General features: G+C 42.2%; 1 protein-coding gene across 1 annotated transcript in view; it reads right to left on the reverse strand.

The window, feature by feature from the left end:
- The window catches only part of znf536 (zinc finger protein 536), a gene marked incomplete at its 3' end in the record, with an annotated part of 112,741 nt that overhangs the window by 45,072 nt on the left and 42,669 nt on the right, over positions 1-25,000 (reverse strand). Inside the window, exons 3-4 of the mRNA XM_080493415.1 lie at positions 18,312-18,479; positions 7,673-9,439 (exon numbers count right to left, since the gene is read on the reverse strand). Of these exons, the coding sequence (XP_080349541.1) occupies positions 7,673-9,439; positions 18,312-18,479 (1,935 nt within the window). The remainder of the gene's footprint in view (positions 1-7,672; positions 9,440-18,311; positions 18,480-25,000) is intronic.

Below are 25,000 nucleotides of genomic sequence, written 5' to 3' on the forward strand. Positions count from 1 at the left end.
AAATAGCACCCCTAATTTTTTATTTTTTTGACAATTGCCAAATACTTTTATTGGACAAACTGGGAACTTTGACATTAGGGAAAGTGGGACATTTGATTGTTTCCAGGAGCAAAGACTTCATCACTGACAATGGTCGGTGTTATTGTCTTAATCTAACGGCACAATATATGATATTCACGTAATGGCACTTTTGTGCAGTGGGTGGCAGCACTGAGCCAATGTTGCATCCAAGCTGTACTCATTCCCGGTTCATGAGTTTTGTTTCATTCAGGATAACATGTATGTGACAATGTCCAATTTAAAGGTAGTTTGCTTAAATATTGTAATGTATACGTTATATATCACTGCAACACCTTGTGGTAAGAAGTGGAATTACATAATATATATGAAATATAATATTGTGATTTTTGTGTTTTAGCATGATTTTAAATAGTTGAATCTAAAATGTTTCGGTGACTATAGTGACTATTCATCGCCCAGTCTAAATAGTTTGGTAACTTTAGTTATCATTCTCGCACTCGTAGCAACATTATGGATCATTTCAGATTTTTGTGAACACGACTTCTTAAAGTCATGTGAATGTTTCTTAGTGGGAAGTGGGAATTCCCCCAACTAGAACGTTTTGGGTTCCGAGGAAAATCCTTTTGGCAATTTGTTTTGATTATCAAAGTGTGAAAGAATACAAGAGTGAAGGCTTCCATAAGAAACAACACGCGGATGTAAAAAGGGATGTTACCTGAGCAGGAAGTCGAGTTAGATCCACGTTATACGATTTGTCAACAAGTAACTTTTTGTATCCACACAAAAACTCATTTTAACCCGTCTGCTGCAAAAATGCCCCAAATACGCCTCTAATGACCAAACCGAGCACTACTTGTGTAGTTTCTGCAGCTAAATAAGAACTTCTGTCTTCTCGTGTTAATTTTAAAAAATCTATTCTTGTTTTATGTTTTCTTTAACATATTTGATTTCCCTAAAAAAAGTAGATTTATATGATATCCTTCATATTAAAAAGCCTGCATAAACACATGTAATTAAGAGCAATCAATGATAGTTTAATTAAATACAAGGGCAGGTATTTATAAGGCTACATAATTATATAAAACTGTCAAAGAAAAAAAAAAAGACAAAGAGGAATATGAATGTGGCGCGACGTCTTATCGAATCAAGTGCTAACACTATACCAGTGGTACGTCTATTTAGAGTAACAGGGAGCATGGCGCAGCAGATAACGTACTCTTCATCTTTCACTTTTATTTATGTAGCGCAGTTTTCTTGGTGCACTAAACATAGTAAGATCAAGACCTTCCAATAAAATAAAAAACAAAGCTTGGCAAGTGATCCCGAACATTTTCCTCCATGATGTGCTGTCGTCTTTGATCTGCTCAAACAAGCTAAAGAGCCTTTGGAGCGCGCCGAAATTTGAAGGAATTTAACGCAGAGCTTTTATCCATGTTCCTGTGAGCAGGCGGGGAAACAAGAGGCTTTAACTTCTACTTTGATTCAACTGTGATTATTACTGGTGAGTGATTTCTGTGTGTGCACATATACAAACAAACAATTTTGGTAAATGTATCTGTGTCACCAGACGCTGGCATGTAGCTGCGTGTGTGTGTGTGTGTGTGTGTGTGTGTGTGTGTGTGTGTGTGTGTGTGTGTGTGTGTGTGTGTGTGTGTGTGTTATTGCCTACCTTTCTTCCACTTAAACCAGAGAAAATGAAAATTACACCAGTAATGCCAACTGTGATCCACTACATCTGCGCTTCACAGCGAGTCCACCAATCCCACCATATGTCTTTAATTACCATCAGTGTTTTACAGAACCTGTTACACACACACGCTCACACAAACATACATACACTCCAGCCTGCTTTTTTTTTTTTTTTTTTTTTTTAACAGTGGCCTACGCTACACTGTGTACATGTGTTGGAATGTTTGCGTCCCTCCGCTCTCACTCTGTACACTTCACACACAATCTTCTAATGAGGCGCCGACACTCAGATTCACAAGTTAAAAAAGGCAGAGTTTTAAGATCAGAAACTACTTTCACCTGTGGCAGCTCACAAAACCACACGCACTCAATTAGAGGCATGGTCCAAACGCAGGGCAGGGAAGGTCAGAGGCATGGCAGCCAGGAGACATGGGGCGAAAGCACAAATCAAGTCTTTCTTCACTCATTATTTCCATTTGTGGATGGAGTGTGGAAAGATTATTATTTTCTTTTGTATTTTCCGAAATCGAAAAAACGAGCACAAAAGGGGGAAAAGTCGACTGTGTCAATTATTATTCTTTATGACATCTCATATCTCAGTCAGAGTGACTCAACGTCACAGATTTTTTAAAGGGCGATCCTCATTTGAAGAAATTAAAGTTACTCTACCAGAAAAAAAAATCTTTAAAATGTACTTTCCATAAAAGAGAGCCCTTCTGTACCTAGAATGTACCAATACATAAAAACTAAGCCATTACAGCTTATTTCCACAAATTTCCGAGCTGCAGTTGCGTAAATCGATCACACCAAAGTCGATATCCAGGCCTTGTTCACATGACAATGATTCAAGTGAAAAAGCATCGCGTTTCAGAAAAGTTTCACTCATTCACAGCAACATTTTGAAAAAAACGATGTATTTTCCAACGCAGGCCACAAGTTGGGTGCTGCGGTTTGGTTTTTTAATGAAACCACACACACATGCTGCAGAGAACAATCCACTCCAAACATTAACAATGGGAGAACACGGACATTCATATGGACAGACGACCAAGATGGATTGTTATTACAGTGACTGTCAACTATAAAACTACCAAGTCCCAGGAGAAGATGGACTGGGAGTCATGACACTCTGGAGGAAAACATTGTTCTTCTTGTCCAGCTACTGAGCATGTGCACAACTACAAGTCACTAAGGGCGTGGTGTGCATGCAAAGTAGCAGCGTTTCAGAAAAGTTGCGTTTCCCCCGGTTTACACAGAGACAAACCCTGTTTGAAAAGCTCCGCCTTGAGAGCGGTTTTCAAAAAGTTGCATTTTCACCAAAAACACAATAAAAGTTTTGCGTTTATAGAAAATATCTGTGAAGCAGAAGTTATTACCAATATGAGACTCGTTTTTCCTTTAATTAAAACATTCTGACATTTTAGGAAACGTGTTTTCTTCATGTACGTTTTCCTCAAATCTTGTGGATCCATTTGAATGTGTCTTAAATTGCGCTAAAGCAGGGATTGAGAACCATGTGACTCATGGGCCAAATTAGGTCCAGGAAAGGGTCAAATGTGTCCTGTTTCTTTAAGACGTCACACTGGTTTATTAAGATTAGCAGTAACTTAGGACGCAGATCTGAACAGCTAACAGACATCGTATAGCAGAAAGACGTTTTTTTTAGACTGAGGAGAATGACTGTAACACTTATTTTTCTTTCCGAATTTTAGTTTGGATTTTCGAAAACGAGCAATACATGTAACAATTTCAGAACCTCTTTGGACAAACACAAAGACACATATTGGTAGTTTGTTACATGTGGTGCTCCAAATGTGTTTTAAATGATCAGTTTTTAGTCCAACCTGGTGTCAGTGTTTTACCTCTACTCATTGATTTCATGTACAACTTTGTAGAAAATGTGATGATGGTGAGAACGAGCAGTACATATCAACCAGCAATCAACATTTCACATCAGCGACTGCTGATTTCATTATCAGGTTGTAGCTGCAGGTTGAGAAAATAACTTGAGCCAATAATGACTCGTTTACCTCAAAGTACTATTTCTGGCTTTGCAAATAAAGTGATTACACAATATTTTCAAGAAATGGATGCAAGTTTAACTTGAGGTTGAAAATCAGCTGAAAAGATTTGATTCACAAATGAAATATAAGCGCTTTAAAGAGGCTGGTTAAAAAAAATAGACAAGTTATTTAAGTTTATCTCAAAGCTCTTCGTTGTTAAAACTGTTTCTGTGGTAAAACCATTAATTATTTCATTGATGTGCTACATGTAATTCCAGATATCTCCACTAGAGGTCACTGTTTCTTAAACTCAAGAATAAAAGTAAACATAAAGATTATTTCTACAGTGTATTGCAATTAATAAATGACTGATTACTTTTAAGTACAGTGTTGAGATATTGTACCACAAACTGAATGTGAAGGTGTGAGATCGCGGAGATGGGATCAGGATCGTCTCTTGAACTTCGAGTACACTCACAGCTGATATTTCCACTCTTGACAGACTCGTGTCGACGTGTGTGCAGGAGGTGACTTCCTGAGAGTTTTTCACCAGAAATAAACACAAACTACAACACTTACCGGGGCCACGATGTTAAAGCACTCGTAAACCGAGAGTATATTGTATTCTTTCCCTGCGCTAGCTCTGCACCGTTTCGGTCGCCTACTTCTCGTGAGAGGATAAGAGCTCGGCCATCTTCTTCTCTGGGATCCTCGACCTGCTCATCCAACACTTCTATCAACACTTCCTCTCCGGCGTGTCAATCTCAACCTTCCCAAGTCCCAGTCTAGCATTTAATATATTAAATGAAGGAGGGGGTGGGAAGGTGGGGGACGGGCGGGGGTTGAGGTAATGTAAGTAATACAACGTGAGGAGCGATGTTCGCGAGCGGCCGTGGCATGTACAGCACTGTTTGAATAATGTAATACTTCATGTTTGATAATGCATGGCTATAGATAGGTCTCCACTGCAGCCAAGTATTGATTGTGTTAAGCACATCTACAGTACAGCAAATGGCGCGGGTTCATATCAATCTTTACACAGTGTACTGTACCTCAGTAACCAGATACCTCGTCTGATCACGGAGACCTCGGGGCTGCCGTTAATGACATTTATTGATAAATCCAATTCCTGGGCCGGTTTACGAAAGGTGTGGTTTAATACTACAGACGGCGCGTGAGTAGGTGGCGCAGGTCCGATCTTTATATGTGTGTGTAGCCGCTCTGTGTCAGAGTGCAAGCAGATTCATGCACATTGTACCCCCCCCCTGTTTTTTTCTCCTCCTTCCTCCGGGCATACTAATGAAGAGACGGCCACTCCAGACGTGCAACGCGTGCCCTACAACAGCTCCCGCAGATTCAGGGGAGAATTTCGATATTAATGATTTATGCTGTATTTGCATACAAACCTAATGCAAACCCACTCCAGATAATCACATTTCGCCCAGGTCTGAATTGAGTTTTTGCGGACGTCTTTGCCACCCCCACCGTCTCCCACCCACCCAATAACAGTGGAATGTGTGGCTCTTGCTCTTCAGGCTGCCAATGACCCCCCCTTACATCCGCGCACCCCTCGACCACCATCGCCACCACCACCAGCAGCACAAGGGTTTTACAAGTGGACACATAAAGAAGGGACTATAATAGTGCATTTTACTAGGAAACAAGTGTGTCTATTATTTCTCATCTCACCACGCAAGTGGAGCACATGAAGCACGACTTGTATTAACAACAGCGAGAGGGAATTTACTCTCATACTAAACTTTTGAAATGCTGTTGGCATTTTGTGCCGCTTCATACTCAAACTTCATCAATTTTTGCAGAAACACACACAGACACACACACACACACACACACACACACACACACACACACACACACACACACACACACACACACACACACACACTGTGCATCAGTGTATTCATTTTGGCCATAGGTATCATTATTGTTGCAGATAAGATCTTCAAACTTTCATTGTTGTTTCTGAAGATGTTTTAAATACTCAAAAGAACATGAGGCTCCACCTTGGTCTTCTACAAAAAAACATGTATTGTTTAAATGTAAAATTTAGCAAGACTAAAACACTGAAGCTCTTTTACAAAGATGTTAAATGTGCACTATGCGATATTGTTGAATAAAAAAAGTTTAAGAGTTATAATTACAGTATTGCAAACATCTGTGCGCTGAAAGCAGACACTGATAGTATCAATGGAAAAACCGCTGAAACTTCGAGGAGCAGTGAACTCACTACTGCCACCTAATGAACAAAACCTGCATAACTTAAATCTTAGATGCTGTTCCTTTAACTTTCATTATAGCGAGGGCCATTAAAATATCATCCTCACTCACAGGAGGCTAAACTGTGGCCAAGAACCTTTTTAGAACTATTTAGAGGTAAAATAAGGTTCAAATGAGTATAAAAGTGCTTTGTTCCCCTTATAGCCTGTGAAACCAACAATGGCTTTATTTGTTGAAAGTGACTCATGTCTACTTTAAAGCATCGACTGATTTATATTTTGCTTTCGTTGACATACCGTCTATGTCATTTCAAGTAATTTTTGTGCAACTATGTATAAAAAAAAGGTTAAATGTGCTTGAATTTGTCACTAAATGTAACCAGAACCACAGTTTGTCAACAGACTATACTGCAATCAGTACACTGAAATCCAACTAAATGTGCATCAGCTGTTTATACAAGGTAGATAGATTCATTCATTACATTAATACATGAATATGTGCCGAGCTGTCTGGCACCAAGATGATATGAAGGGTCAAATTCATCAGACCACGTCCATAAGCTTTGCTCGTCCAATTTGCTCCAGCTTTTTCTTCCCTGGACCATTTTTGATAGATACAAGCACCAAAGTCAATTTTCCACTATTTGTTTCAACGTGAACTTTGGAGAGAAAATCTCCCCTAGTTGCCTGGTATTTTCCATTCCCAAACCGGTGCAATGATCTGTCTTGTTCACTTTACCTGTTAGCGATCATAAAGTTATGACTCATCAGTGGTATTGCATGGGAAGCCTTGTTATGTCTTGTATTTTGTCAGATTGCTGGGCTTTTATGTGCCCGGTGAGCTTTACGTTCTGTAGGTAAATTGCATCTATGTGGTAACAAAGGGGGGAAAAAAAATATTATCTCTCCTATTAAATTTTCAATTTGAAGAATTAACCACTGATAGGCTTTTAGTGAACACCACTAGAGATGAGACTGCTGGCTCGGTCATTGTGTACAAACCAACATTTGGCTTTACATTTTTTTTCCCGTTGAGACACTCGGCAGCGAGCAGACGTCTCCAAATAGCAAAAGAGCATTGTAAAAAAAAGAAAAAAAAAGGAGCGGAGGAAAATACTTCCTTCTTCAGTCTCAAGGAGCAGCTATAACCTTAGCAGAATCATGAAAGTTGACAGTTCATTTTTCACAGGGTCATAGATCGACGAGTCTTATAAAGTAATGGGCTTTTGGGAACCGGCTTTATGAGAGCTAAGATAGTTAAGAGACATGTGGAGGAGATGGCACTGGGAGCTGAGGTCCTGCTCTGACTCATCCAGGGTTATTCCCCCAATGCTGGGGAGTGGGAGGGAGGCACTGCACACCCAGTAATATAAACGTGTAATAAAGATTAATCTGTTGCTAGTCGCCAGGCTGATAGCTTCTAAACTTGCTTGAAATAAGGCTGAAATCACTTCAGAGCCAATCTCAAGACATTCAGTAAGTGTCTGGGATTCCTTTGTGGGTGTCAGGCAGAATGGCAAAAAACGTATATGTGTTTGTCTTGTGTGCTCCATGTTTATGTGTGTGTACTGGTTGGGGAAATTAAATTTGCGTTTCATTTCTTCTGAGTTTAGGTGAGCAGGTTACTGCTGATGTGGTAGTCTGTGACGGTGTGTGTGTTTGTGTGTGTGTGTGTGTGTGTGTGTGTTTGCTTTAGATGCAGTAGAGGTTAAACACACTCACCGGATGCATCGGACCTCTTCATACCCCCAGGGTTGGCTCCACCTGCGCCGCCGCCCAGGCCGTTGAACGTGGGGAGGTTGTCGTTGCTGTAGGCTCGGAGTACGGAGAGCATGTTCATCTGCTGCTCCAGGTGGGTCTGCTGCTCGGCCTTCAACAGTCCCGGTGGACCTCTGGGCGAGAGGAGGCCGAGGCCCTGCTGCCACTGCTTCTCCAAAGTCTGGCTCTGTGGTTGGGGAACCAGAGGAAGTGGTGTCATGGCAGAGGAGGACGACGCTGCCAATGCAGCGCTGCTCCTGAGAGGCAAAGAGGAGTCATCCAGGAGCGGTTTTGGGTGATTCTGGAGGTGGTCTGAACCTGGACTTCCTCCTTCCTCTCTCTCCATGTCCACTGGTCCATCATCATCTTTTTCCACTTCGTCTCCGGCCACTCCTCCCTCCTCTTCCTCATCTTCAGAGTGATTCTGTTGTTGTTGTCTCTTGGGGGTGGTTGAGGGGGTCTCGCTGTTACTGTGACCCACAGCTTTAGCAGTTTCTTCATCTGATCCACCGTTGACGCCTTCAGCATCTGCGCAGATGCTCCTTTCAATGATTTGGTCCTCCTCCACTGCTCCTGGAAAGCCCTGGCTTTGTAGATCCAGGCTCTGCTCCGCTTGGTCTATATACCCCTGAAGAGCCTGATTGGCCCTTGGAGAGCCATCGTACAGGCCACCGAACCTCCTGTAGAAGTCGCTCTGGAATGGGTTGTACGGCTGGTCCATGTGGTTGTTCCAGCCGGTCTGGTTTTTGTCTCCATCTCTATCTCCATCTCTGTCATTGGCTACACCGGAGTTCTTGATGTTGGAGGAGAGGATGGCAGAGGTGGTGGGAGAACCCTCCTGCTGAAGCTCTTTTCCTGGTTCTGCCCGCTGCAGCTGGGCTTTTCCCAGGTGGTTGGCTTGAAGGTGCAGAGCCATGAGCTCCAAAGAGGAAGTGGAGAAGGAGCAGAAGAGGCAGCCATGCCACGCCACGTTGTCATGAATGGTGACTGAGGAACCGGGAAGAGATCCCGAGGCAGATTCAGGCCGAACCGATACAGACAGATCAAGGGGTTCGTACTGGCCTCCCGGTTTTCCAGGTTCGGAGGTTGGTTTGGCTTCGGCCTTGTCCTCTCTGTCCGGGTCTCCTGTGACCGCCCGCTTGGCTTTGGGTTCGCCGTTATCGTGGTAGCGCTGGGCCTGGAGCTGGACTGGACTCTGGTTGTCCTTCAGATCTTTTTTCATTGAGTTGAGGACAAAACTGTCCATGAAGGCCTGGAGAGAACCTTGAAAGTGGACGCCATTTCCCATCATGCTTTGGTAAGCCCTGCTCAGATCGGAAAAGCTGGCGGCGCCATCAGCCGCTGCCGAAACCATGGGAGACGGTCCGTCTGCTGTCTTCATGCTGTCAGCTGATGGGGCGGAGTCAAAACGGCGATCCCCGCGCTCGCGGTCGTGTGAGGACATCATGCTGGGCGACGCCCACTGGTGCGGCAGCAAGGGGCCTGCCCTGAAGTCAAGGTTGGGAGGCATGCCCTTGAAAACATTACGGAGTACATCAGGTCGGGCGAAGACGCCGCCACCCGACTTCCCGTGATCATCCTTGTGGTCAGAAGAAGGAGTGTGAGCGGAGGACGGGCCTGACGGAGTGGATCCATTCTGACGCTCGCGGTGGTGGCGCTCCAGGTGGTACTTCAAACTGGCAGACTGGGTGCCAGCATAGTCACAATGAGGGCACCGGTAGGGTTTCTCCCCTGAGAGGCCAAGAAAGAGAGAGAAACAGAAGGGAAAAGACAAAGAAAACAGCGAATAATTAACCTGCTTATTACATTGACGAGATATCAAAATCTATTTATTGGAGCAGGGAGTGTGGACCCTAGGGTCATGTAACCTCCCCGAACAAAGAAAATTAGGTCAAATGAACTCACAAAAAAGATATGCATTTCATTAACCACTATCTAGAAGAGGATATTTTCACTTTGAGCTGGTATCACAGTTCAGGCAATTTAAATCCCCCCTCAAAAAAAAAAAAGAAAGAAAAAAAAAGTAAACTGGAGGAAGTGTTGAGCAGCCAAGACAAAAAAAAAACATAAAGTAGAGAATAAAATAAACTACAACACACGGTGTTAATGAACAAGATTGTGAATCCAACCGACAATTTCATGTCTTTCCTTTGCCAGTCAGCGGCTGGGCTCCACTTGATACGTGTGTGTGTGTGTGTGTGTGTGTGTGTGTGTGTGTGTGTGTGTGTGTGTGTGTGTGTGTGTGTGTGTGTGTGTGTGTGTGTGTGTGTGTGTGTGTGTGTGTGTGTGTGTGTGTGTGTGTGTGTGTGTGTGTGTGTGCGTGTGCCGTGATGCCAGTCGGGATGTGGAGTAGGCATCTGAATGTGGGTCGATCCAGCTCCGCCAAGTGAGCCATCACTCATATCAACACCATAAAAACATTTCACCATATGGTGCTTTCAGTCCACTACAAGAGATAATATTTTCAGCTGACAACAACACTGTCTCGATGCTATCTGTGTCGTGCACGGAGAGCCAAGGGTGCGGCCGGGTCTGGGTGCGTGTTCCTGTGTATCTGTGCCTGTGTGTGTGTGTGTGTGTGTGTGTGTGTGTGTGTGTGTGTGTGTGTGTGTGTGTGTGTGTGTGTGTGTGTGTGTGTGTGTGTGTGTGTGTGTGTGTGTGCGTGTGTGTGTGTGTGCGTGTGCGCACCGCGGGGTCATCGCTGCCTCTGTTCTGGCCTTGTTCGCTGTCATCGCCTGTGCGATGGGAGTGCAACTCCTCGGACATTCCCTATTTGCAGTTTATCTTGAGGAGCATAAATCAGCCGCCGCGTAATATCAACTACCGCCGCACTCACAGTGGAGCATGCCGCGATGCACTCCGACGCTAAAACTCAGGAAAAAGAAACACACTGGCGACATATGTGAGCCACATGCTTGTTGCAACGGAGCCCTACGATAAAGAACAATATGATTCACTACAGGATACACAGATCAAAGTGATTTATAATATGATAAAAGAGGGGTGAATCTGTTGTGTAACATTTGCATATGTTTATTTATGCTGCACATCCATATTCATGAATATTCTTGATAATGGTAAAACACCAGCGTTATTCTGCCAGAAGTGGATCTTCCATTGGAATGATACTTATGTTGAAATAGAACACATCCTGCGAGCAATTATAATAGGCTTGGAGTGGGAGCCAGATTTGGATTCATTAAACAATGAGCAGAGAGGGGAAAAATGCTAAGCTTGATTCTTTTTTTTTAATACATACACATATAAAAAGTTCCTGGAGTGGAATTCTTCTTTCAGAGGGATTGTGTGAAAAGCGAGGGGGGCTACTGCTGGATTGGTGGTGTTTTGTATGCACATTCTATATATACAATATATGCCAGTAAAATGTTTAGATTATACACATGGAAACCATTTTATAAAGAGGTGGAAAAAAAAAAAAGGCATTGTTACGCAAGGCTGGTTTGAATGATTTAAGTCGGGCTGTGTAGTAAATCATGGATATAATTAGCAAATGGCATACTGCTCAAGTAATTTATCATTATTTAGAGGGCACCATTCCAGAAAAAGACTCTGCGATCTGCAGACCTACTGCAGAGTTCTCAAATAAAGGGCCACAAACACCAACTCAATAGAATATTGATACATGCAGAGGGAAGAATAGGAGGCTATACAAAAGAAAATTGAAGGTGGAAATGCCGAAGAGAGAAGAGAGTAAAAGAAGACGGGGGGGGGGAAAGAGAGCATGCAGAGATCCAGATAACCCCGGCGATAGACAGAGAGACAGTGATTTGATATCTTTTCTCTTACGCCGGAGTGGCTGTGAAGTATAGAGTATATTTAAAATAAACCATACGAGATGAGCTTTTAACCCAATAAGTGCTTCTCCTGTGAGCTGCTGAACAGAGGCTCAGTGCTGATTTAATAAGGAAACGTCCCTGATGCAAATGATCATTCTCAATTCCTCTAACTGGACAAAATGATATTCTAGGAGCCAAATTAGACAGAAATTAGACTGATCAGATATGTTTTTTTTCTCCCCCCCCCCTTCGTCCTCCGTCTTTTCTTTCCTTATAAGAGGTTGTTAATGCTCATGAAGGAGGGATAAGAGGGGGGAAATAAAGATTAATGTACCATTTACATATCTGAAATGAGAATGAAAAGCACAGACTGATGTATGTTTGACACCGTCCTTTGGTGTTTACACAGGAAGGCGAACTGAAAAATAAATACCGATGCCCTCGGAGGGTGATCACTTCATGCCGCTTTTCCATTAAAACTGAGCGTTTAAATATCTGGAGCCAGAAAGACAGACGACACGTGCATTTTTGCATCTCCTTGTGTTTATGTACGGGTGTGCGTGTGTGTGTGTGTGTGTGTGTGTGTGTGTGTGTGTGTGTGTGTGTGTGTGTGCCATTTGGAATGTGTGTGAACACATGTTTATGCATGCGTGTCAGCCTCCGTGCGTGCGTGCATGTGTGTGTGTTTGTGTCTTAGAGGGCCATTTGGACTGGCTAAGACATCTGCTCCATCATACGTCAGGGGCCTGGTGTGACATCTGGGGAATATACTGTATCCTGCCTTGCAACATTACACACAATTTACTGCTAAAGGTCATTATGTACCCGTTAATCCACTTTTAATTGATATCAGCGCAAACAGCACAACCTCCCAGCCACAAGACAGATCACTGCCGCCACATAACCAGGAAATTGCTACATGGGAGTTAAAAATAGAAAGATGGAAACTTTTTTTTCTTCTGCCCATCTTCACTTTGCTCGACGTTTTGACCCTGACAAAGGTGAAGGATAGATGGATAAAACATCTTAGATCTCTGATTCCTGAACATGTGGAAGTCTAATTTTGACATTCTCGGAGCGGGAAAAGCCTCCGGCCTCTTTTTTTGGTTTTTGCGACGGCCGCCTTAAGAGGGTCCTGGACTCCTGGTTGGGAAACCTGATCTGTGCCTCCTGCAGTATGTTAGCACTTCCAAGTCATTGAAGCAAGTGCAAAAAAAAATACCCCAAACCTGTACAGAGGGGCAATTAAAAAGGCCTTAATAGATATGACATACTGCGGGCATAAATTTCCATTTGGACGAAAAGGTGGAAATGTGCTTGACGTTACTGGTGACTTGAGATTGCTTGAAGCGCAGCAACAGTTCAATCCCCTCAAAATACAGCATAGATGCACGGTGAATGAACAAATAGACAAATGTGTCGAGAGCTGTCTGTTTATTGGACTTAAGGATTATTTGTAGCTGCGAACCCAACATTAAGATGTAGGTATGAAGGTTTTTTATTTAAGCTTTTTCAAGTTTATTGTGACAATTATACTGCAGCTTGTACATGTTGGTGGTCATACTTTAACTTTCTAGATCTGGTAACTTTCTTTTTCTTCTAAATTATTAATAAATAGCTGAAAATGACAGAATACATGAAATAACAAGGGCTGTCTGAGTAGGATTTGTAAAATCCGGTGCACATGATCACTTTTTTTTTTCTTTTATTGAAAACTGTAGCTTTATACTGTTCACACCACAAGTCTTATTAAGGATGTTTTTAATTTTTTGTAAATAATACAAAAGTATGTGATCAGTAAAAAATTGCTTGTCAAAGAATTGATCGAAACAACAATAAAATATGTGTGATATGTATAGTTTTTCAATGCACATTGCAATCATTGTTTTTTTAATAGTTATAAAGACTATATTAATTGATTATTATACATAATTCTTATTTTAAAGTATTGAGAAATGTTATTTAAACGTGGCCTGTGCTGCTTTATTGAGGCACACGTGTTAGAGCAATGTAAATCTTTGCTATTTTTCATGCTTTCCTCCTTAAAAAAGGAGGAAATAACTGAATGAAGAGAGATAAAATAATTTCAATAATAAACATGAACGTATATTTAATGTCAATACATTCAATGAATAATATTAACAGTAAATTACACAATGTAAAATGTAAAATAGCAAGAAAAGGGCCCGAAAGTAATCGATTTTATACCAAAACTTTACATGATCTGCAGCAGATATCTGAAAGAATAATAATAAAGTAAGATAGGTGCAGTCATTCATTCCAAATCTAACATTTTAAGACACTTTTAGGCTGAATGCCAAAAGTTTAGGCCTTTTCTAAAGGCATCCACAGGTTACGCCTCGGTCTTTAGACTGGATTTATCCACAATGCACTGCAGCAGTTCATCTCCCTGATTTGGTTTTAATCATTTTGGAGAGGGACATTGGACGTCAGGTGGATCAGCGTGTTTTTCGGTTTGTCTGGGGATGTATGTGTGATATAACAGGCTCTTATCCTTTCATTTGACGTCAATACTGTGAGAGAAACGGAGGAGAGCGAGGAGGGAATGTGTTGAAAAGACGCACCGGGAGGGAAATGGTAGGGAGAGGAATGGAGAGGGAGATCACAGGTCCCTCTTGATTCATCCTGATTACAAGGTTAGGTTAAGGTTAAGTGACACGGGCAAGTCCTGCCTCCCCTCTTTCTCATCCTCTCTCCCTCCCTCCCTCCCTCCCTCCCTCCTCTCTTCCTCATTTAAAGGTGAGCTGAGACTCTTGCTGGCTACGCGGCCCCGCCTGAAGTTATGTGTGGCTATTGTCAAGAGCGAGGACCTTTTTATTTTTTACACACAGCTGCTTACTGCTAAATAGTGCCTTGTCCAGAAGGGGACAATCTGGGCCTCTAATTGCTGTCACTGAAGCCTAGATTCATTATGTGACTTTCCCATTAAAATGTGAGCATTAATTTGTATAATGAAATATCACCCTCTGCAGTGTGTTCATTAGCTCTGGCCCCACACTGTAGTGCCACAGCCGCACAATGTTAGCTACCTAGAAAACTGTGGTTAATTTTGCTAATGGATATTTTCCCACTCACTGTTCAAGAGGAAATTAATACTGTAACATTAGCTCTTTAACTTTTGGGAGAAATTTAAATTCACTTCATTCCTTTCAAGCCGGCGTTAGGCGCTCATTAATCTCGGCGGCGGTGCGTCACACAATGCCCGCCTCGGCCGGCTCGGTAAGCAACTCCATTGTGTCACTCACATTGCATTAGGATGAAGGAGAGCTCCGGCTGTCATCTGTGAATTCTGCCTGCATTGTCACCAGAGCACAGAGAGGATCTTTAGCCACTGTAAAAGTCATCTCGTGGATGTAATCAGGATGTCACAGCGGAGCTGGTATGATTAGGTTAGAGGAATGATTTAAAGGCCACATGTTGGGGATGCATCAAGCTTTTCTTTCCGCCGCTCTCCCCACGTGTAGACGACACTAAAGCTGTGCTTAGATAGGCCCACTTCCAAAGATACATTCCTCTGCAAAGGACAACATCCCTGCTTACCGTTTTCCACTTTTGACTCTGCGTACGGAGCACCACACACAAGTCTGAGTTTTCACCTTTGGACCGAATCGTGGTCCAGTACTGTGTGAACGAAGTTACGATTCATACAAAACAAGTCGGTGGCAAGAAACTGAAACTGTGAGCTAAATTAAACTGCTACCAGTTCAAATAAAATCAAGAAATATGTGCAGCTTTTTGTATGAAAAAACATTCCATCGAGTATTGGTTATCTTTACACTGTTGGATTTGTTATTTCAATATCAATAACAGACGTTCGATTCAATTCATACAAAATATAGGTGTTAGAAGCACATTTCTCAGGCAGTCAAAGTATATATGGATTTCACGATGCTAAACAAATGTAACATTTCTCAGTTTGAGTAATGAACTTATTGGCTACAAAGCGACATTAATTGACATTGTTGAAGTAAATTGTACATGGTGCATATGTGAGAAAATAAGTTATAAAAGTGCACGTTCCACTAAAAAAACCACTTATTTTCAGTGGCGTGAGTATTTGTAATTCATTACTCCCCTCCCTGACTACAGGCCTGGGTTGAGGTTTCCACTTCCTCCATGATAAAATATGACCCTCGTGGGGATCCTTACTATAGCCCGACGCTCTCAGCAGACATAACTCTCTCCAGCAGATAACAGATGCCCTCTGGAAAGCGTCTGCAGTCACTGTAAGGTGGCCAGGGAGCCTGAGAGGAGCCTGATGTGGACTGTTGAACATGGGGGGGGGGGGGGGGGGGGCAACTCCAGGTAGCATAACATCATGCTGCAATTAGCTTTTCCTATTTGGCCCGATTGAAGGTGAAATATTTGTGGGGGGGTGAAAAATACAATTCTTTTTGGTTCTTGGTTGGAGTTCATTTCTGCTTGATGTCAGTCAAGAACCACTTCTTTGAGGAGTAAATAGAAAAGATACGAATCGACGGAATGTTTGACTGAAATACAGAAAAGGGGATTTTTATTGTTTTGGTCACGTGCTTTTGTTGGGTTCACCAATGTATTACACTTTTACAATGTTTGAAGATGAATCAAAGCGTTTATGGGAATCAAGTGTTTATGGCTTGAAGAGGGTGTAGTCGTGTTTAAAAACAACAAACCGGTCCGATCACCACTCAGATTTAGGTGGGATCACCCCGGGATGCGATAATGAGGTGGATTCTTCATGCAGTAGTGAAAGCGACAGCTCAGGCGATTTTATTGTGCAACAAATAAACTGTTTGTGTGTGACCACTGGACTGACTGAGAGTAGAACACAGGATTGTCACGTGGGACTTTTTGAAAATGCTCTGTCTCGGTGGAAACGAGGGAGAACGTTTCTGAAACACTATCAACTCATGATATCTTAGTAACATTAGAGAAGATCAAATCAGGTTGCCTGTCTCCCACCTGTAAATGGCGGATCAGCAGAAGACTTCAACCTAAACTTTGGAGTTTGATAAGCCATTTTAGAGGAAGGATATTTAAACGTTGCCTCTATATTTAGACAAGGAGTCCTGCAACCTGCTCATTTGGCTCCTTGATCCTTCAGTAGTGGCTCCCTTTTACTAAATTATACATAAATAAATACTTCATCTTGTTTTCAATTTATAGACGTACACAATGCCATTTTTAACGAGGATTGTTAACTCTGGGCTAAAAAAGGGCTTTTAAAAAGATGCCACTGAAATGACAAAATTTGGAAAATAGCTAAAGTCACAAGAAATGGGGACCACTGGGGGCCACAAGAAATTTCTAAATGCGTCACAAATAAGTCACATTTTATATCTTCACATGTCAAAAGTATATATAAGAAACGTTTTACAGCTGTGTCAACCATCATCATCAAGGGTAAACTTGTTTAGCAGCTCATCTAAATTTTGATTTGTTGGAAAGTGACAAAAACAGCCCTTTTGGTCAAACAAATTGCAAACCCCTATTTAAGAACATAATATGGGACCTAGAGCTTATTAAACTGCTGATATACAAGCTTTAGACTGTATAAAGCAGTCATATTATTTGTAAATCTACATGTGGCAAGGCCCTTCAATGGTAATATGTCCGGATATGATGGTTCTTCCTCCAGTTGAGAAACGCGACCTCCCTCCGAGATGAACTGACAAAAGGGGATTTGCCCAGCGAGTGTAAGCGGGTGTCCTTGTTTTGAGGTGTCCTCTGCAAAGTCTCATTGTGACTTTAACCTGGATAGTCAGTGGGGCGTTCATACCTCGCAGAAGGGTTAGAACCCTGGCCACTGTCCACAGTCCACATCATTACTCTGACTACAGCATTCACCTCCCAGTAACAACCGGGGGACATCACAGAGCTCTGTGTGTGAGTGTGTGTGTGAGCCCCCAGGTTGGGGAGATGTTTGGGCTGAGAGCGCCTGGCTCAAAGGGGTTTGGGACGCTTGACTGAAAAAAATAAAGCACAATCTATGAGGCACAGCATCTCACGCATATCCCTGAATGGTGTACAGGCCGCCTTTGTTTTGCCTTGAAAGTTATTGAGAGTTAGAGAGTGTGAAATTGTCCTCTGAGTGATGTCATCGGAGGACACTGAACCCTTGTTGTGTTAATTAGAGCTCAAAGAAATGATGAGTAGGAAAGAAACAGAATAACAATGGCCATAAGCCTAAATGAGGGACACTGTTTTGTTTTTTGTTTTTTTTGGGGGGGGGGGTACATGTGAATGGGCTTCCTGACTCGATATGATGTCCATCTGAGCAGGACTAGCGGTCCATTGAAACAGCTGATGAGTCAGACCGCACGGACAATATTTGTCAGGTTTCATATTTAGCGGCGTGAACAGGATGAGGACTTAGGTGAGGACTGCAGCGTGTGTTAGTGTTGAACTGGGATCACTGGGTTTTTACGGTACGGCTTCATTTTCAGGACATTGTGACGCTGTGATTTGGAAAGTGTGACCATCTGTGCTCTTAATTTTGAACTGGAGGTACTTGGGCTTGTCGATTTCTTTCTTTCTTCATTTTCAGTCTGTAGCGCACGCCACTCATTGACAAAACTAATATGCAATCAATTCATCTGCATCCTATCCATCATATCAAAGGCAGATCGACTCCAATATGTGATTAGGCCAACATTCATAAGCCAATATGTCAGTCTGGCCCCAGAAGAAATGTCAGTACAAGGAGGGAAGTGAATTTTGCACGAGGCACGATAAATGTTTAATTACCGAGGAGAAAGCAGGCCGTCCGTGTGTTGGCCGGGGGAAGCGCGGGCGGACATACTGACCTGTGTGTATGCGCAGGTGGACTTTGAGATGGTGGGAGGTGCGGAAGGTCTTGCCGCAGTAGGGGCAGTCCTTGGAGGACGAGGCGAGGCCGCCCCGCTCGCGGTGCTGCTGGGACAGGGGCGGCGGAGCGCCGCTTCCCGCCGCCTTCCCCAAGTCCTCCCCGACATCTGCAAAGGAGGGAGAGACAAACGGAAGGTGTGTTGAGTGCCACGTCAAACCAGCCCTCCACACATCACAACACAACACTTTCTCTTTTCTCTTTTTTGTCCGCTGTCTGTCTCTCATTGTCCCTCCTTTTTTTTTTTTCTCCCCCCCCCCGTCCCCCCCTCGCTCAAATGTGCGAACGCCGTGCAAAGTCAAACACATCAAACGAGTTCACGGGCCTCACTATTTTCCTCCCTGACAGAACGCTGACAGTTCATAAGCTTTTCAGTTTCTTTAGAAACACCCCGGTTCTGAGACACACACCCCCGCCTCCTCCCCGCTCTGCCCCCACTGTGTGTTTTTTTTTTTTCTTCTGCTTTTTTTATCCTTGCTATCATCATCATTCCTATTACGCCGGATTGCAGTAAAAAAATTAACAATGCAAACTAAGGCAGACAGACGGAAAGAAGAAAAAAAAGAGAGAAAGAGAGGTGGATTCGGCTTTGTCAGCATCGCAGGATATCCTTGCATCTCTTCTAGCGACCCAATTTTGACAGGTAGCTGTCAGAGATATGATAGGGTGATAACGGTTTTGACCCAGCCCCTCCGCACCACTTCCTCTCTGCACGCCCCGAAAAAAAAAAGAAGAAGGAAAAAAAAAAAAAGAAAACGATGATGCGCAGTTTAGTGCAACAGCGGCCTGTTATCAACACAATCGCCTCCTCCGAACACGAGTCTGAAGATGAGTGACAACGACCCGAGAATGTGTTGACAGCAGCATAATCTGAGGTGAGGGCGTCACCGGCAGATTGCCGGCTCTGCTGATGGTTAAGAGCCTGTGATGCGTGGCGTTCAGAGGCCTGAGGAACACCTTGTAAGTTCACATCGCCGGAGGAAAGAGAAGATGCGACACACACCTGGAGTGAAACTTTAAAATTGAAAATATCTGTGCGAGCAGTGGGAGCGTTTGATGGACGTCGCTGTGCCGGAGGTTTAACGCCAACCTGTACGCTGCCAAACAGTCACTGCGGATTTACAGAACTCAACATTGAATAAGGTTATATTTCTTTACGGGACGAGTGCCAAATCAGAGTGTTAAATTCTGCAATTTTACCGACAACAGTATCCATTTTCATATTCAACTTTTAGCACATTAACATGGATCTGAGATTGATGACAAGATTTCTCTGTGGAGTTTACATGATCACCTTCAACACAACAGGATGTTTCTCACCACATTTACATGACGGTGCTCGAAGCCACTGAAAACACAACTTTAAAAACGTTGAAACGTTGCTCCTGGTTATGCACACCATGGCCGAAGAAAAAAGTTCTTCTACATGTGCGAGCACCAACTCATGGTCTAAAACGCACTACATAGTTTTTATGGCATTTTTGCAGTTTCCGTGGAAACAAACATTTTATTCAAAACATTGCCATGTAAACAAAAGTTTTTTTTGCTGAAATGAAAATGCAGAAAAAACTGAAGAGACCTTCGGTTTATGCGTCACTCTTGTTTTCACGCCTTTGCGTATTATTGGTGGTAATATGTCACGAGAAAATCTGACTACAAAAAGACTAAATAAGCAAAAAAAGACACGTTTGCATCAAAAACAAGCTATAAACCAGAACATTGACAAGAAGTGCAAACAGTTCAAAAAGCAGTTGGTGGAGGTAACATTTGTATATTCGAACCATGTTCTCACTTTCATGGCTTTTGGCTTTTATTCAAAGGCATTAAATCAATGGAAAAAACACTTTAATGCCTTCATTGAATGATAGAAATGAAGGTATTAAACTGCACCAGACATGTTTCCATTGCATGACATTTTCACATTATTAACTGTATTGTGCCAAAATTGTACTTTGTGAATTACATTTTTAGAAATAGTTAATAAAACCAAAAAAACAAACCAAATGTTTGTTGATTCTAGATGGATGGATGGATGGATGGATGGATGGATGGATGGATGGGCGGAATAGATGGACGGGTGGATGGATGAAAGGGAGGAATGTGCACAAATGTAGAGAAAAGTAAGAAAAAAAGTGATTTATTTTCTAATCTGCCCACATTTGGTATGCGTGTAGGAGAATAGACTGTTGGGGGGGTGGAAAGAAAGAAAAGAACCAACCCGTGGTGCACAATGAAGAACGCTGTATTTATTTATTTTTTAACAGTAGCCTAATCTTTTTCTCTTTTTCTTTTCTGTCACTCCCCGCCCAGTTCCACCCTCGTCTGTCAGGAGGGGGGAGCGAGTCAAATAAGGTTTTACAGAATGGAAAGACCCAAGTCAGCAAGTCCTCTTCCACCACGCTGACACTAAACACACAACTCCATCCACAGCAGTGCTGCTATCAGGCTGAAGGCTTGTTTATCATCACAACTGGAAACTGAAAGGCGAACCTAAATGTGAATCCGCCCATACAATGCACTCAACACTAAATACCAGCCGGGGCTGCGGCGGCTTTCATTGGATCGCTACTGTAAACGACTGTGAAGAGAGGAAAGAAGCAGAGGAGGCAGGTTTTAAAGACAGGAACTGGATTTCAATTGAACTGATTCAGGTCGTTGAAATAGAAATGGCAGTGTTACATTATGTTAACTTCAATTTCTCGAAAAAACTGGAACGATCTTGACCAAAAAAATTGACAATAAAAGGAATTTCTTGTGTTATTCCGGTATTATATTATTAAGACTATTCATCTGCCATATATCCTCATATAAATTAGTATATTTAGGCTGGTGTAACATTACTCCCACCTTCTGAGAGCTTCATCAGGATAAAATCTAGCTATCAAGAGGACGCTTTTCCTTTTATATTTAAAGACAGGGGTGTCAAACATATTTCAGTTCAGGGGCCGCATACAGCCATAATATCATCTTGAACAGAAACATAGTGCCATCATAACCTTTAAATTCAAAAATGTTCTTTCTAGTGATGCAGAGTATACATGATGACAATGTTTGTACTTTAGCAAAACCAAACAATTACTAGAATGTCAACTTAAAGCCAGTTTTAATGAAAGGCTCCTGGGACAAAATACAGTCAAAAAACCTCTCCTGTCGCTGTTGCATTATGGGTAATTTTACAAACTCCCCCTGGAAGCATGGCTTTGAGGCTAATAGCAGTTTTCTAGCTTTCATGGCAGTATCACCATGTCTCGGCCTTGTGTTGTCTCCGCTGCTCTTAAGAAATTTGTAAAAATTTTAAAGAAAACAATGATTTCTTCTTTTTTTTTATTTTTATTTTCTTTTTACATTTGCTTGGTGATTTGTCGGCCCGGATTATATGTACGTACCTATGTATGTATGTATGTATGTATGTATGTATGTATGTATGTATGTATGTATGTATGTATGTATGTATGTATGTATGTATCCATCTATCACATTGTTATTGTGTTTTTTCCATTGAATACAATTAAATGTCGTCCTCTAAACAGGGAAATAATTCAATGAAAACAACACCCCTCCCATCGAAAAAAAAAAAAGGGAAACCAATTCCCCCAGCACTCGGTCCAGGACGGCACCATACTGTAGCCATAGTCGCCTCCTCATAAACATATTTTGAGTGGTCTACTGTACAGATCCCTTTTTGGCAAAGAGTCGGCGCATCGTGTAACAGACACTGGCCCACCTGCCCACCCCAGATGGGGCTAAAATTAAAAAATCCAAAACACAGATTAGAAGCAGGACAAACACCAGATCACACACACACACACACACACACACACACACACACACACACACACACACACACACACACACACACACACACACACACCGAGACAGACATGTCCTTGTGTGTCAGGGTTAATAGTGCTCCTGTAAGAAGAAGACACACTACTGAGAGGATGAGAGTGTGCTCTCCTGGCATATAACAGCCCTTCAATAATAAATGGGCTTCACACATTTCCCCACACACACACACACACACACACACACACACACACACACACACACACACACACACACACACACACACACACACACACACACACACACACACACACACACACACACACACACAGAGTACAAAGAAAGGTAAAACAGAACTTTGGCTGCGTTTCTTTTGATTTTCATGTCGACAGAACGTGTGTAAGGCGTGCGAGTGTCCGGCTCTGCATGTCTTTAATCAGTCGACTGATCTGTAGCTTTAATGCGGCCGTTCCAATTACTGTAAAAGTCATCCTGCTCCATATAACCACAAATATTGACACTTTATTGCACAACACATTTATGACATTTTGAAGGTCACACTGTATATTAAGCATCATCGTTCACAGCAGGAGGGGAGGAAATAGGAGGAGGGGGGTAGGGGGGGTCTGGGTTCGCCTGTTGACACCCAGCTGTAACTATCCTCCTTTGAGTATTGATTTTCTTTCCCTTCTCTTTAATGCAAAGATTCACGGCGGGAGACGACGTTTAAGGCGGCAATTCTTTACCTTTTCTCCCCGGAGGGAATCAACAGCACCAATGTGTTTTCAACATCTGTCAGGCCCCATTTATATGACAACGTTTCAAGTGAAAACACATCTCTTTGCGTTTACAAAGCAACGTTTTGAAAACAATATTTGTTTAGACAAAAACTAAAGAAAATCTGAAAATGATGTAGTTAGCATGCCAGGCCACTAGTTGGAGCTGTTGTTTGTTTTTGTAATGAAACCACACACACACACCCACACACACGCAGCAGAGAACAGTACGGTATAAACATTACAACACACACCCACACACACGCAGCAGAGAACAGTACGGTATAAACATTACAAGAGGAGTACACGGACATTTGTAAATTGTTACGACTGTCAACTATAAAAGTACCAAGTCCAGGAGAATATAGACCGGGAGTCATGACACATGAAACGTTGTTCTGATTGTCCAGCTACTGAGCATGTGCAGAAGAACGAGTTACTACTGCCGTGGTGAGCATGCGGAGGAGCAACTCTTTAGAAAAATTGTGTTTTCCTCATTTCCACGGAGACTGAGTCGGGGGTGTTTTCAAGAAGTTTCACATTGGAATGCGATTTTTTAAAAACTTGTATTTTCAGTGTCTCCGAGCACCGAAACACTACTAATGTTTTGCATTTTGACTTGAACAAAAATGTCTTTTTAGCGTGTCAATCTTATGTCAGCGCCCTGACAACAGTCCAAGCCTCGAGTCCAACCTGACGTCTCTGGTGACGCCTCAAACGAGCAGCAGACCTCAGGTTGGGAACCACCAATTTAAGTCAGTTTAATATTCATGCATGTGAAGGCTGTTTTATTTTAGCGGGAAAACAGACTTTAACACTGAAAAAGGATCACAAGAGGGGCGTTAGGTTACGTTTAACACAGCGGTTTTCAGACCGCGTGGGGGGGCTTCCCAGTGGGGATTCCGGAGAGCTTCACATAGAGCAGAATAAACCTGAGGGCCTGGGAATGCCTTGTGTGTGTGTGTTTTTTTTCTTTTTCTGAAGAAATTAGGATGAAAAGAAGTAAGTGGACGGTAACACTAGTAATTATTATAATGAAAAGGATAAAAGAAGTGAAACGTGTGACAGGATATCTCCAAACTTAACAGATATTACCTGTATTTCACTGTTTTTTGGACCAAAAGTTTGAATTTAAAATTGGGTTTATGTAGTCATTGCTTAGCAGTTGTATAAATATAGACATTTTCTCCACGAATACTCCGTGTCACAACAAAGAAAAACAATACATTTCACATTTAAAGGTTATTTTGGAACTATTTTACCCGTCCGGTCCACTCAAGATGAAATTAGGCTGAACTATAATGTGTCTCACACTCATGATATAAGGCGGAAAAAAACCAACATTAATAAATGCGTATTTTAACAAAAACAATCCTAAAATGTAGGTGAAGCTCTGCCCTACAATCTGTTAAAAACCCAGTAAAATATCATAATATAGGATTTAAAACTAAATATATAAAGATCAGTTGATTAAAAAGAGATAAACAAATAAATAGATTTGTTGGTATGTTTCTAACAAGACTGAGAAATGACTCAGATTACATGTATTTACTTTTTTGGTATAATAAGTTAAAGATGAGTATTTGCAGGATTGTGAATCTAAATTTGAATTAAGTGTCACAAGCCCCTGCTGAGTTGACAAGCCTCCTTTTTCTGGCATTAAGCCCCACTGACGATCACAATCCCCATCAAGAGTAAAAACCACGAAAGAATACCTTTGAATTAAACATTCACCACCACCTCTCCTTTTTTTTTTGCCAAATCCTGCCATCAAACTCTTTTTTTTTTATCTACTGTCAATGCAGCCCTCTTCTCTTGCCTCTTACCCCAGGAAAAAAAAAAAAAAAACACAAAAAAAACCCCAGAAACATGACAAACGCAGAGCTGTGACTGTACTGGTACAAGAATATCACAGAGAAGGGGGAGGTAGAAAAAAAGAGAAATACATGTATAATTCAGCTGTATCTGATCTGAGACCAGCTCGTCTCCCCTCTGCCTTTACTGGTGTCACGGCGGCGTAATGGAACATGCCAGAACAAAGGCTCTGAGATCAGATTGGAGCAGAGTT

Source organism: Lipophrys pholis (genome assembly GCF_963383615.2).
Source record: "Lipophrys pholis genome assembly, chromosome: 2".
Lineage (NCBI taxonomy): Eukaryota > Metazoa > Chordata > Actinopteri > Blenniiformes > Blenniidae > Lipophrys > Lipophrys pholis.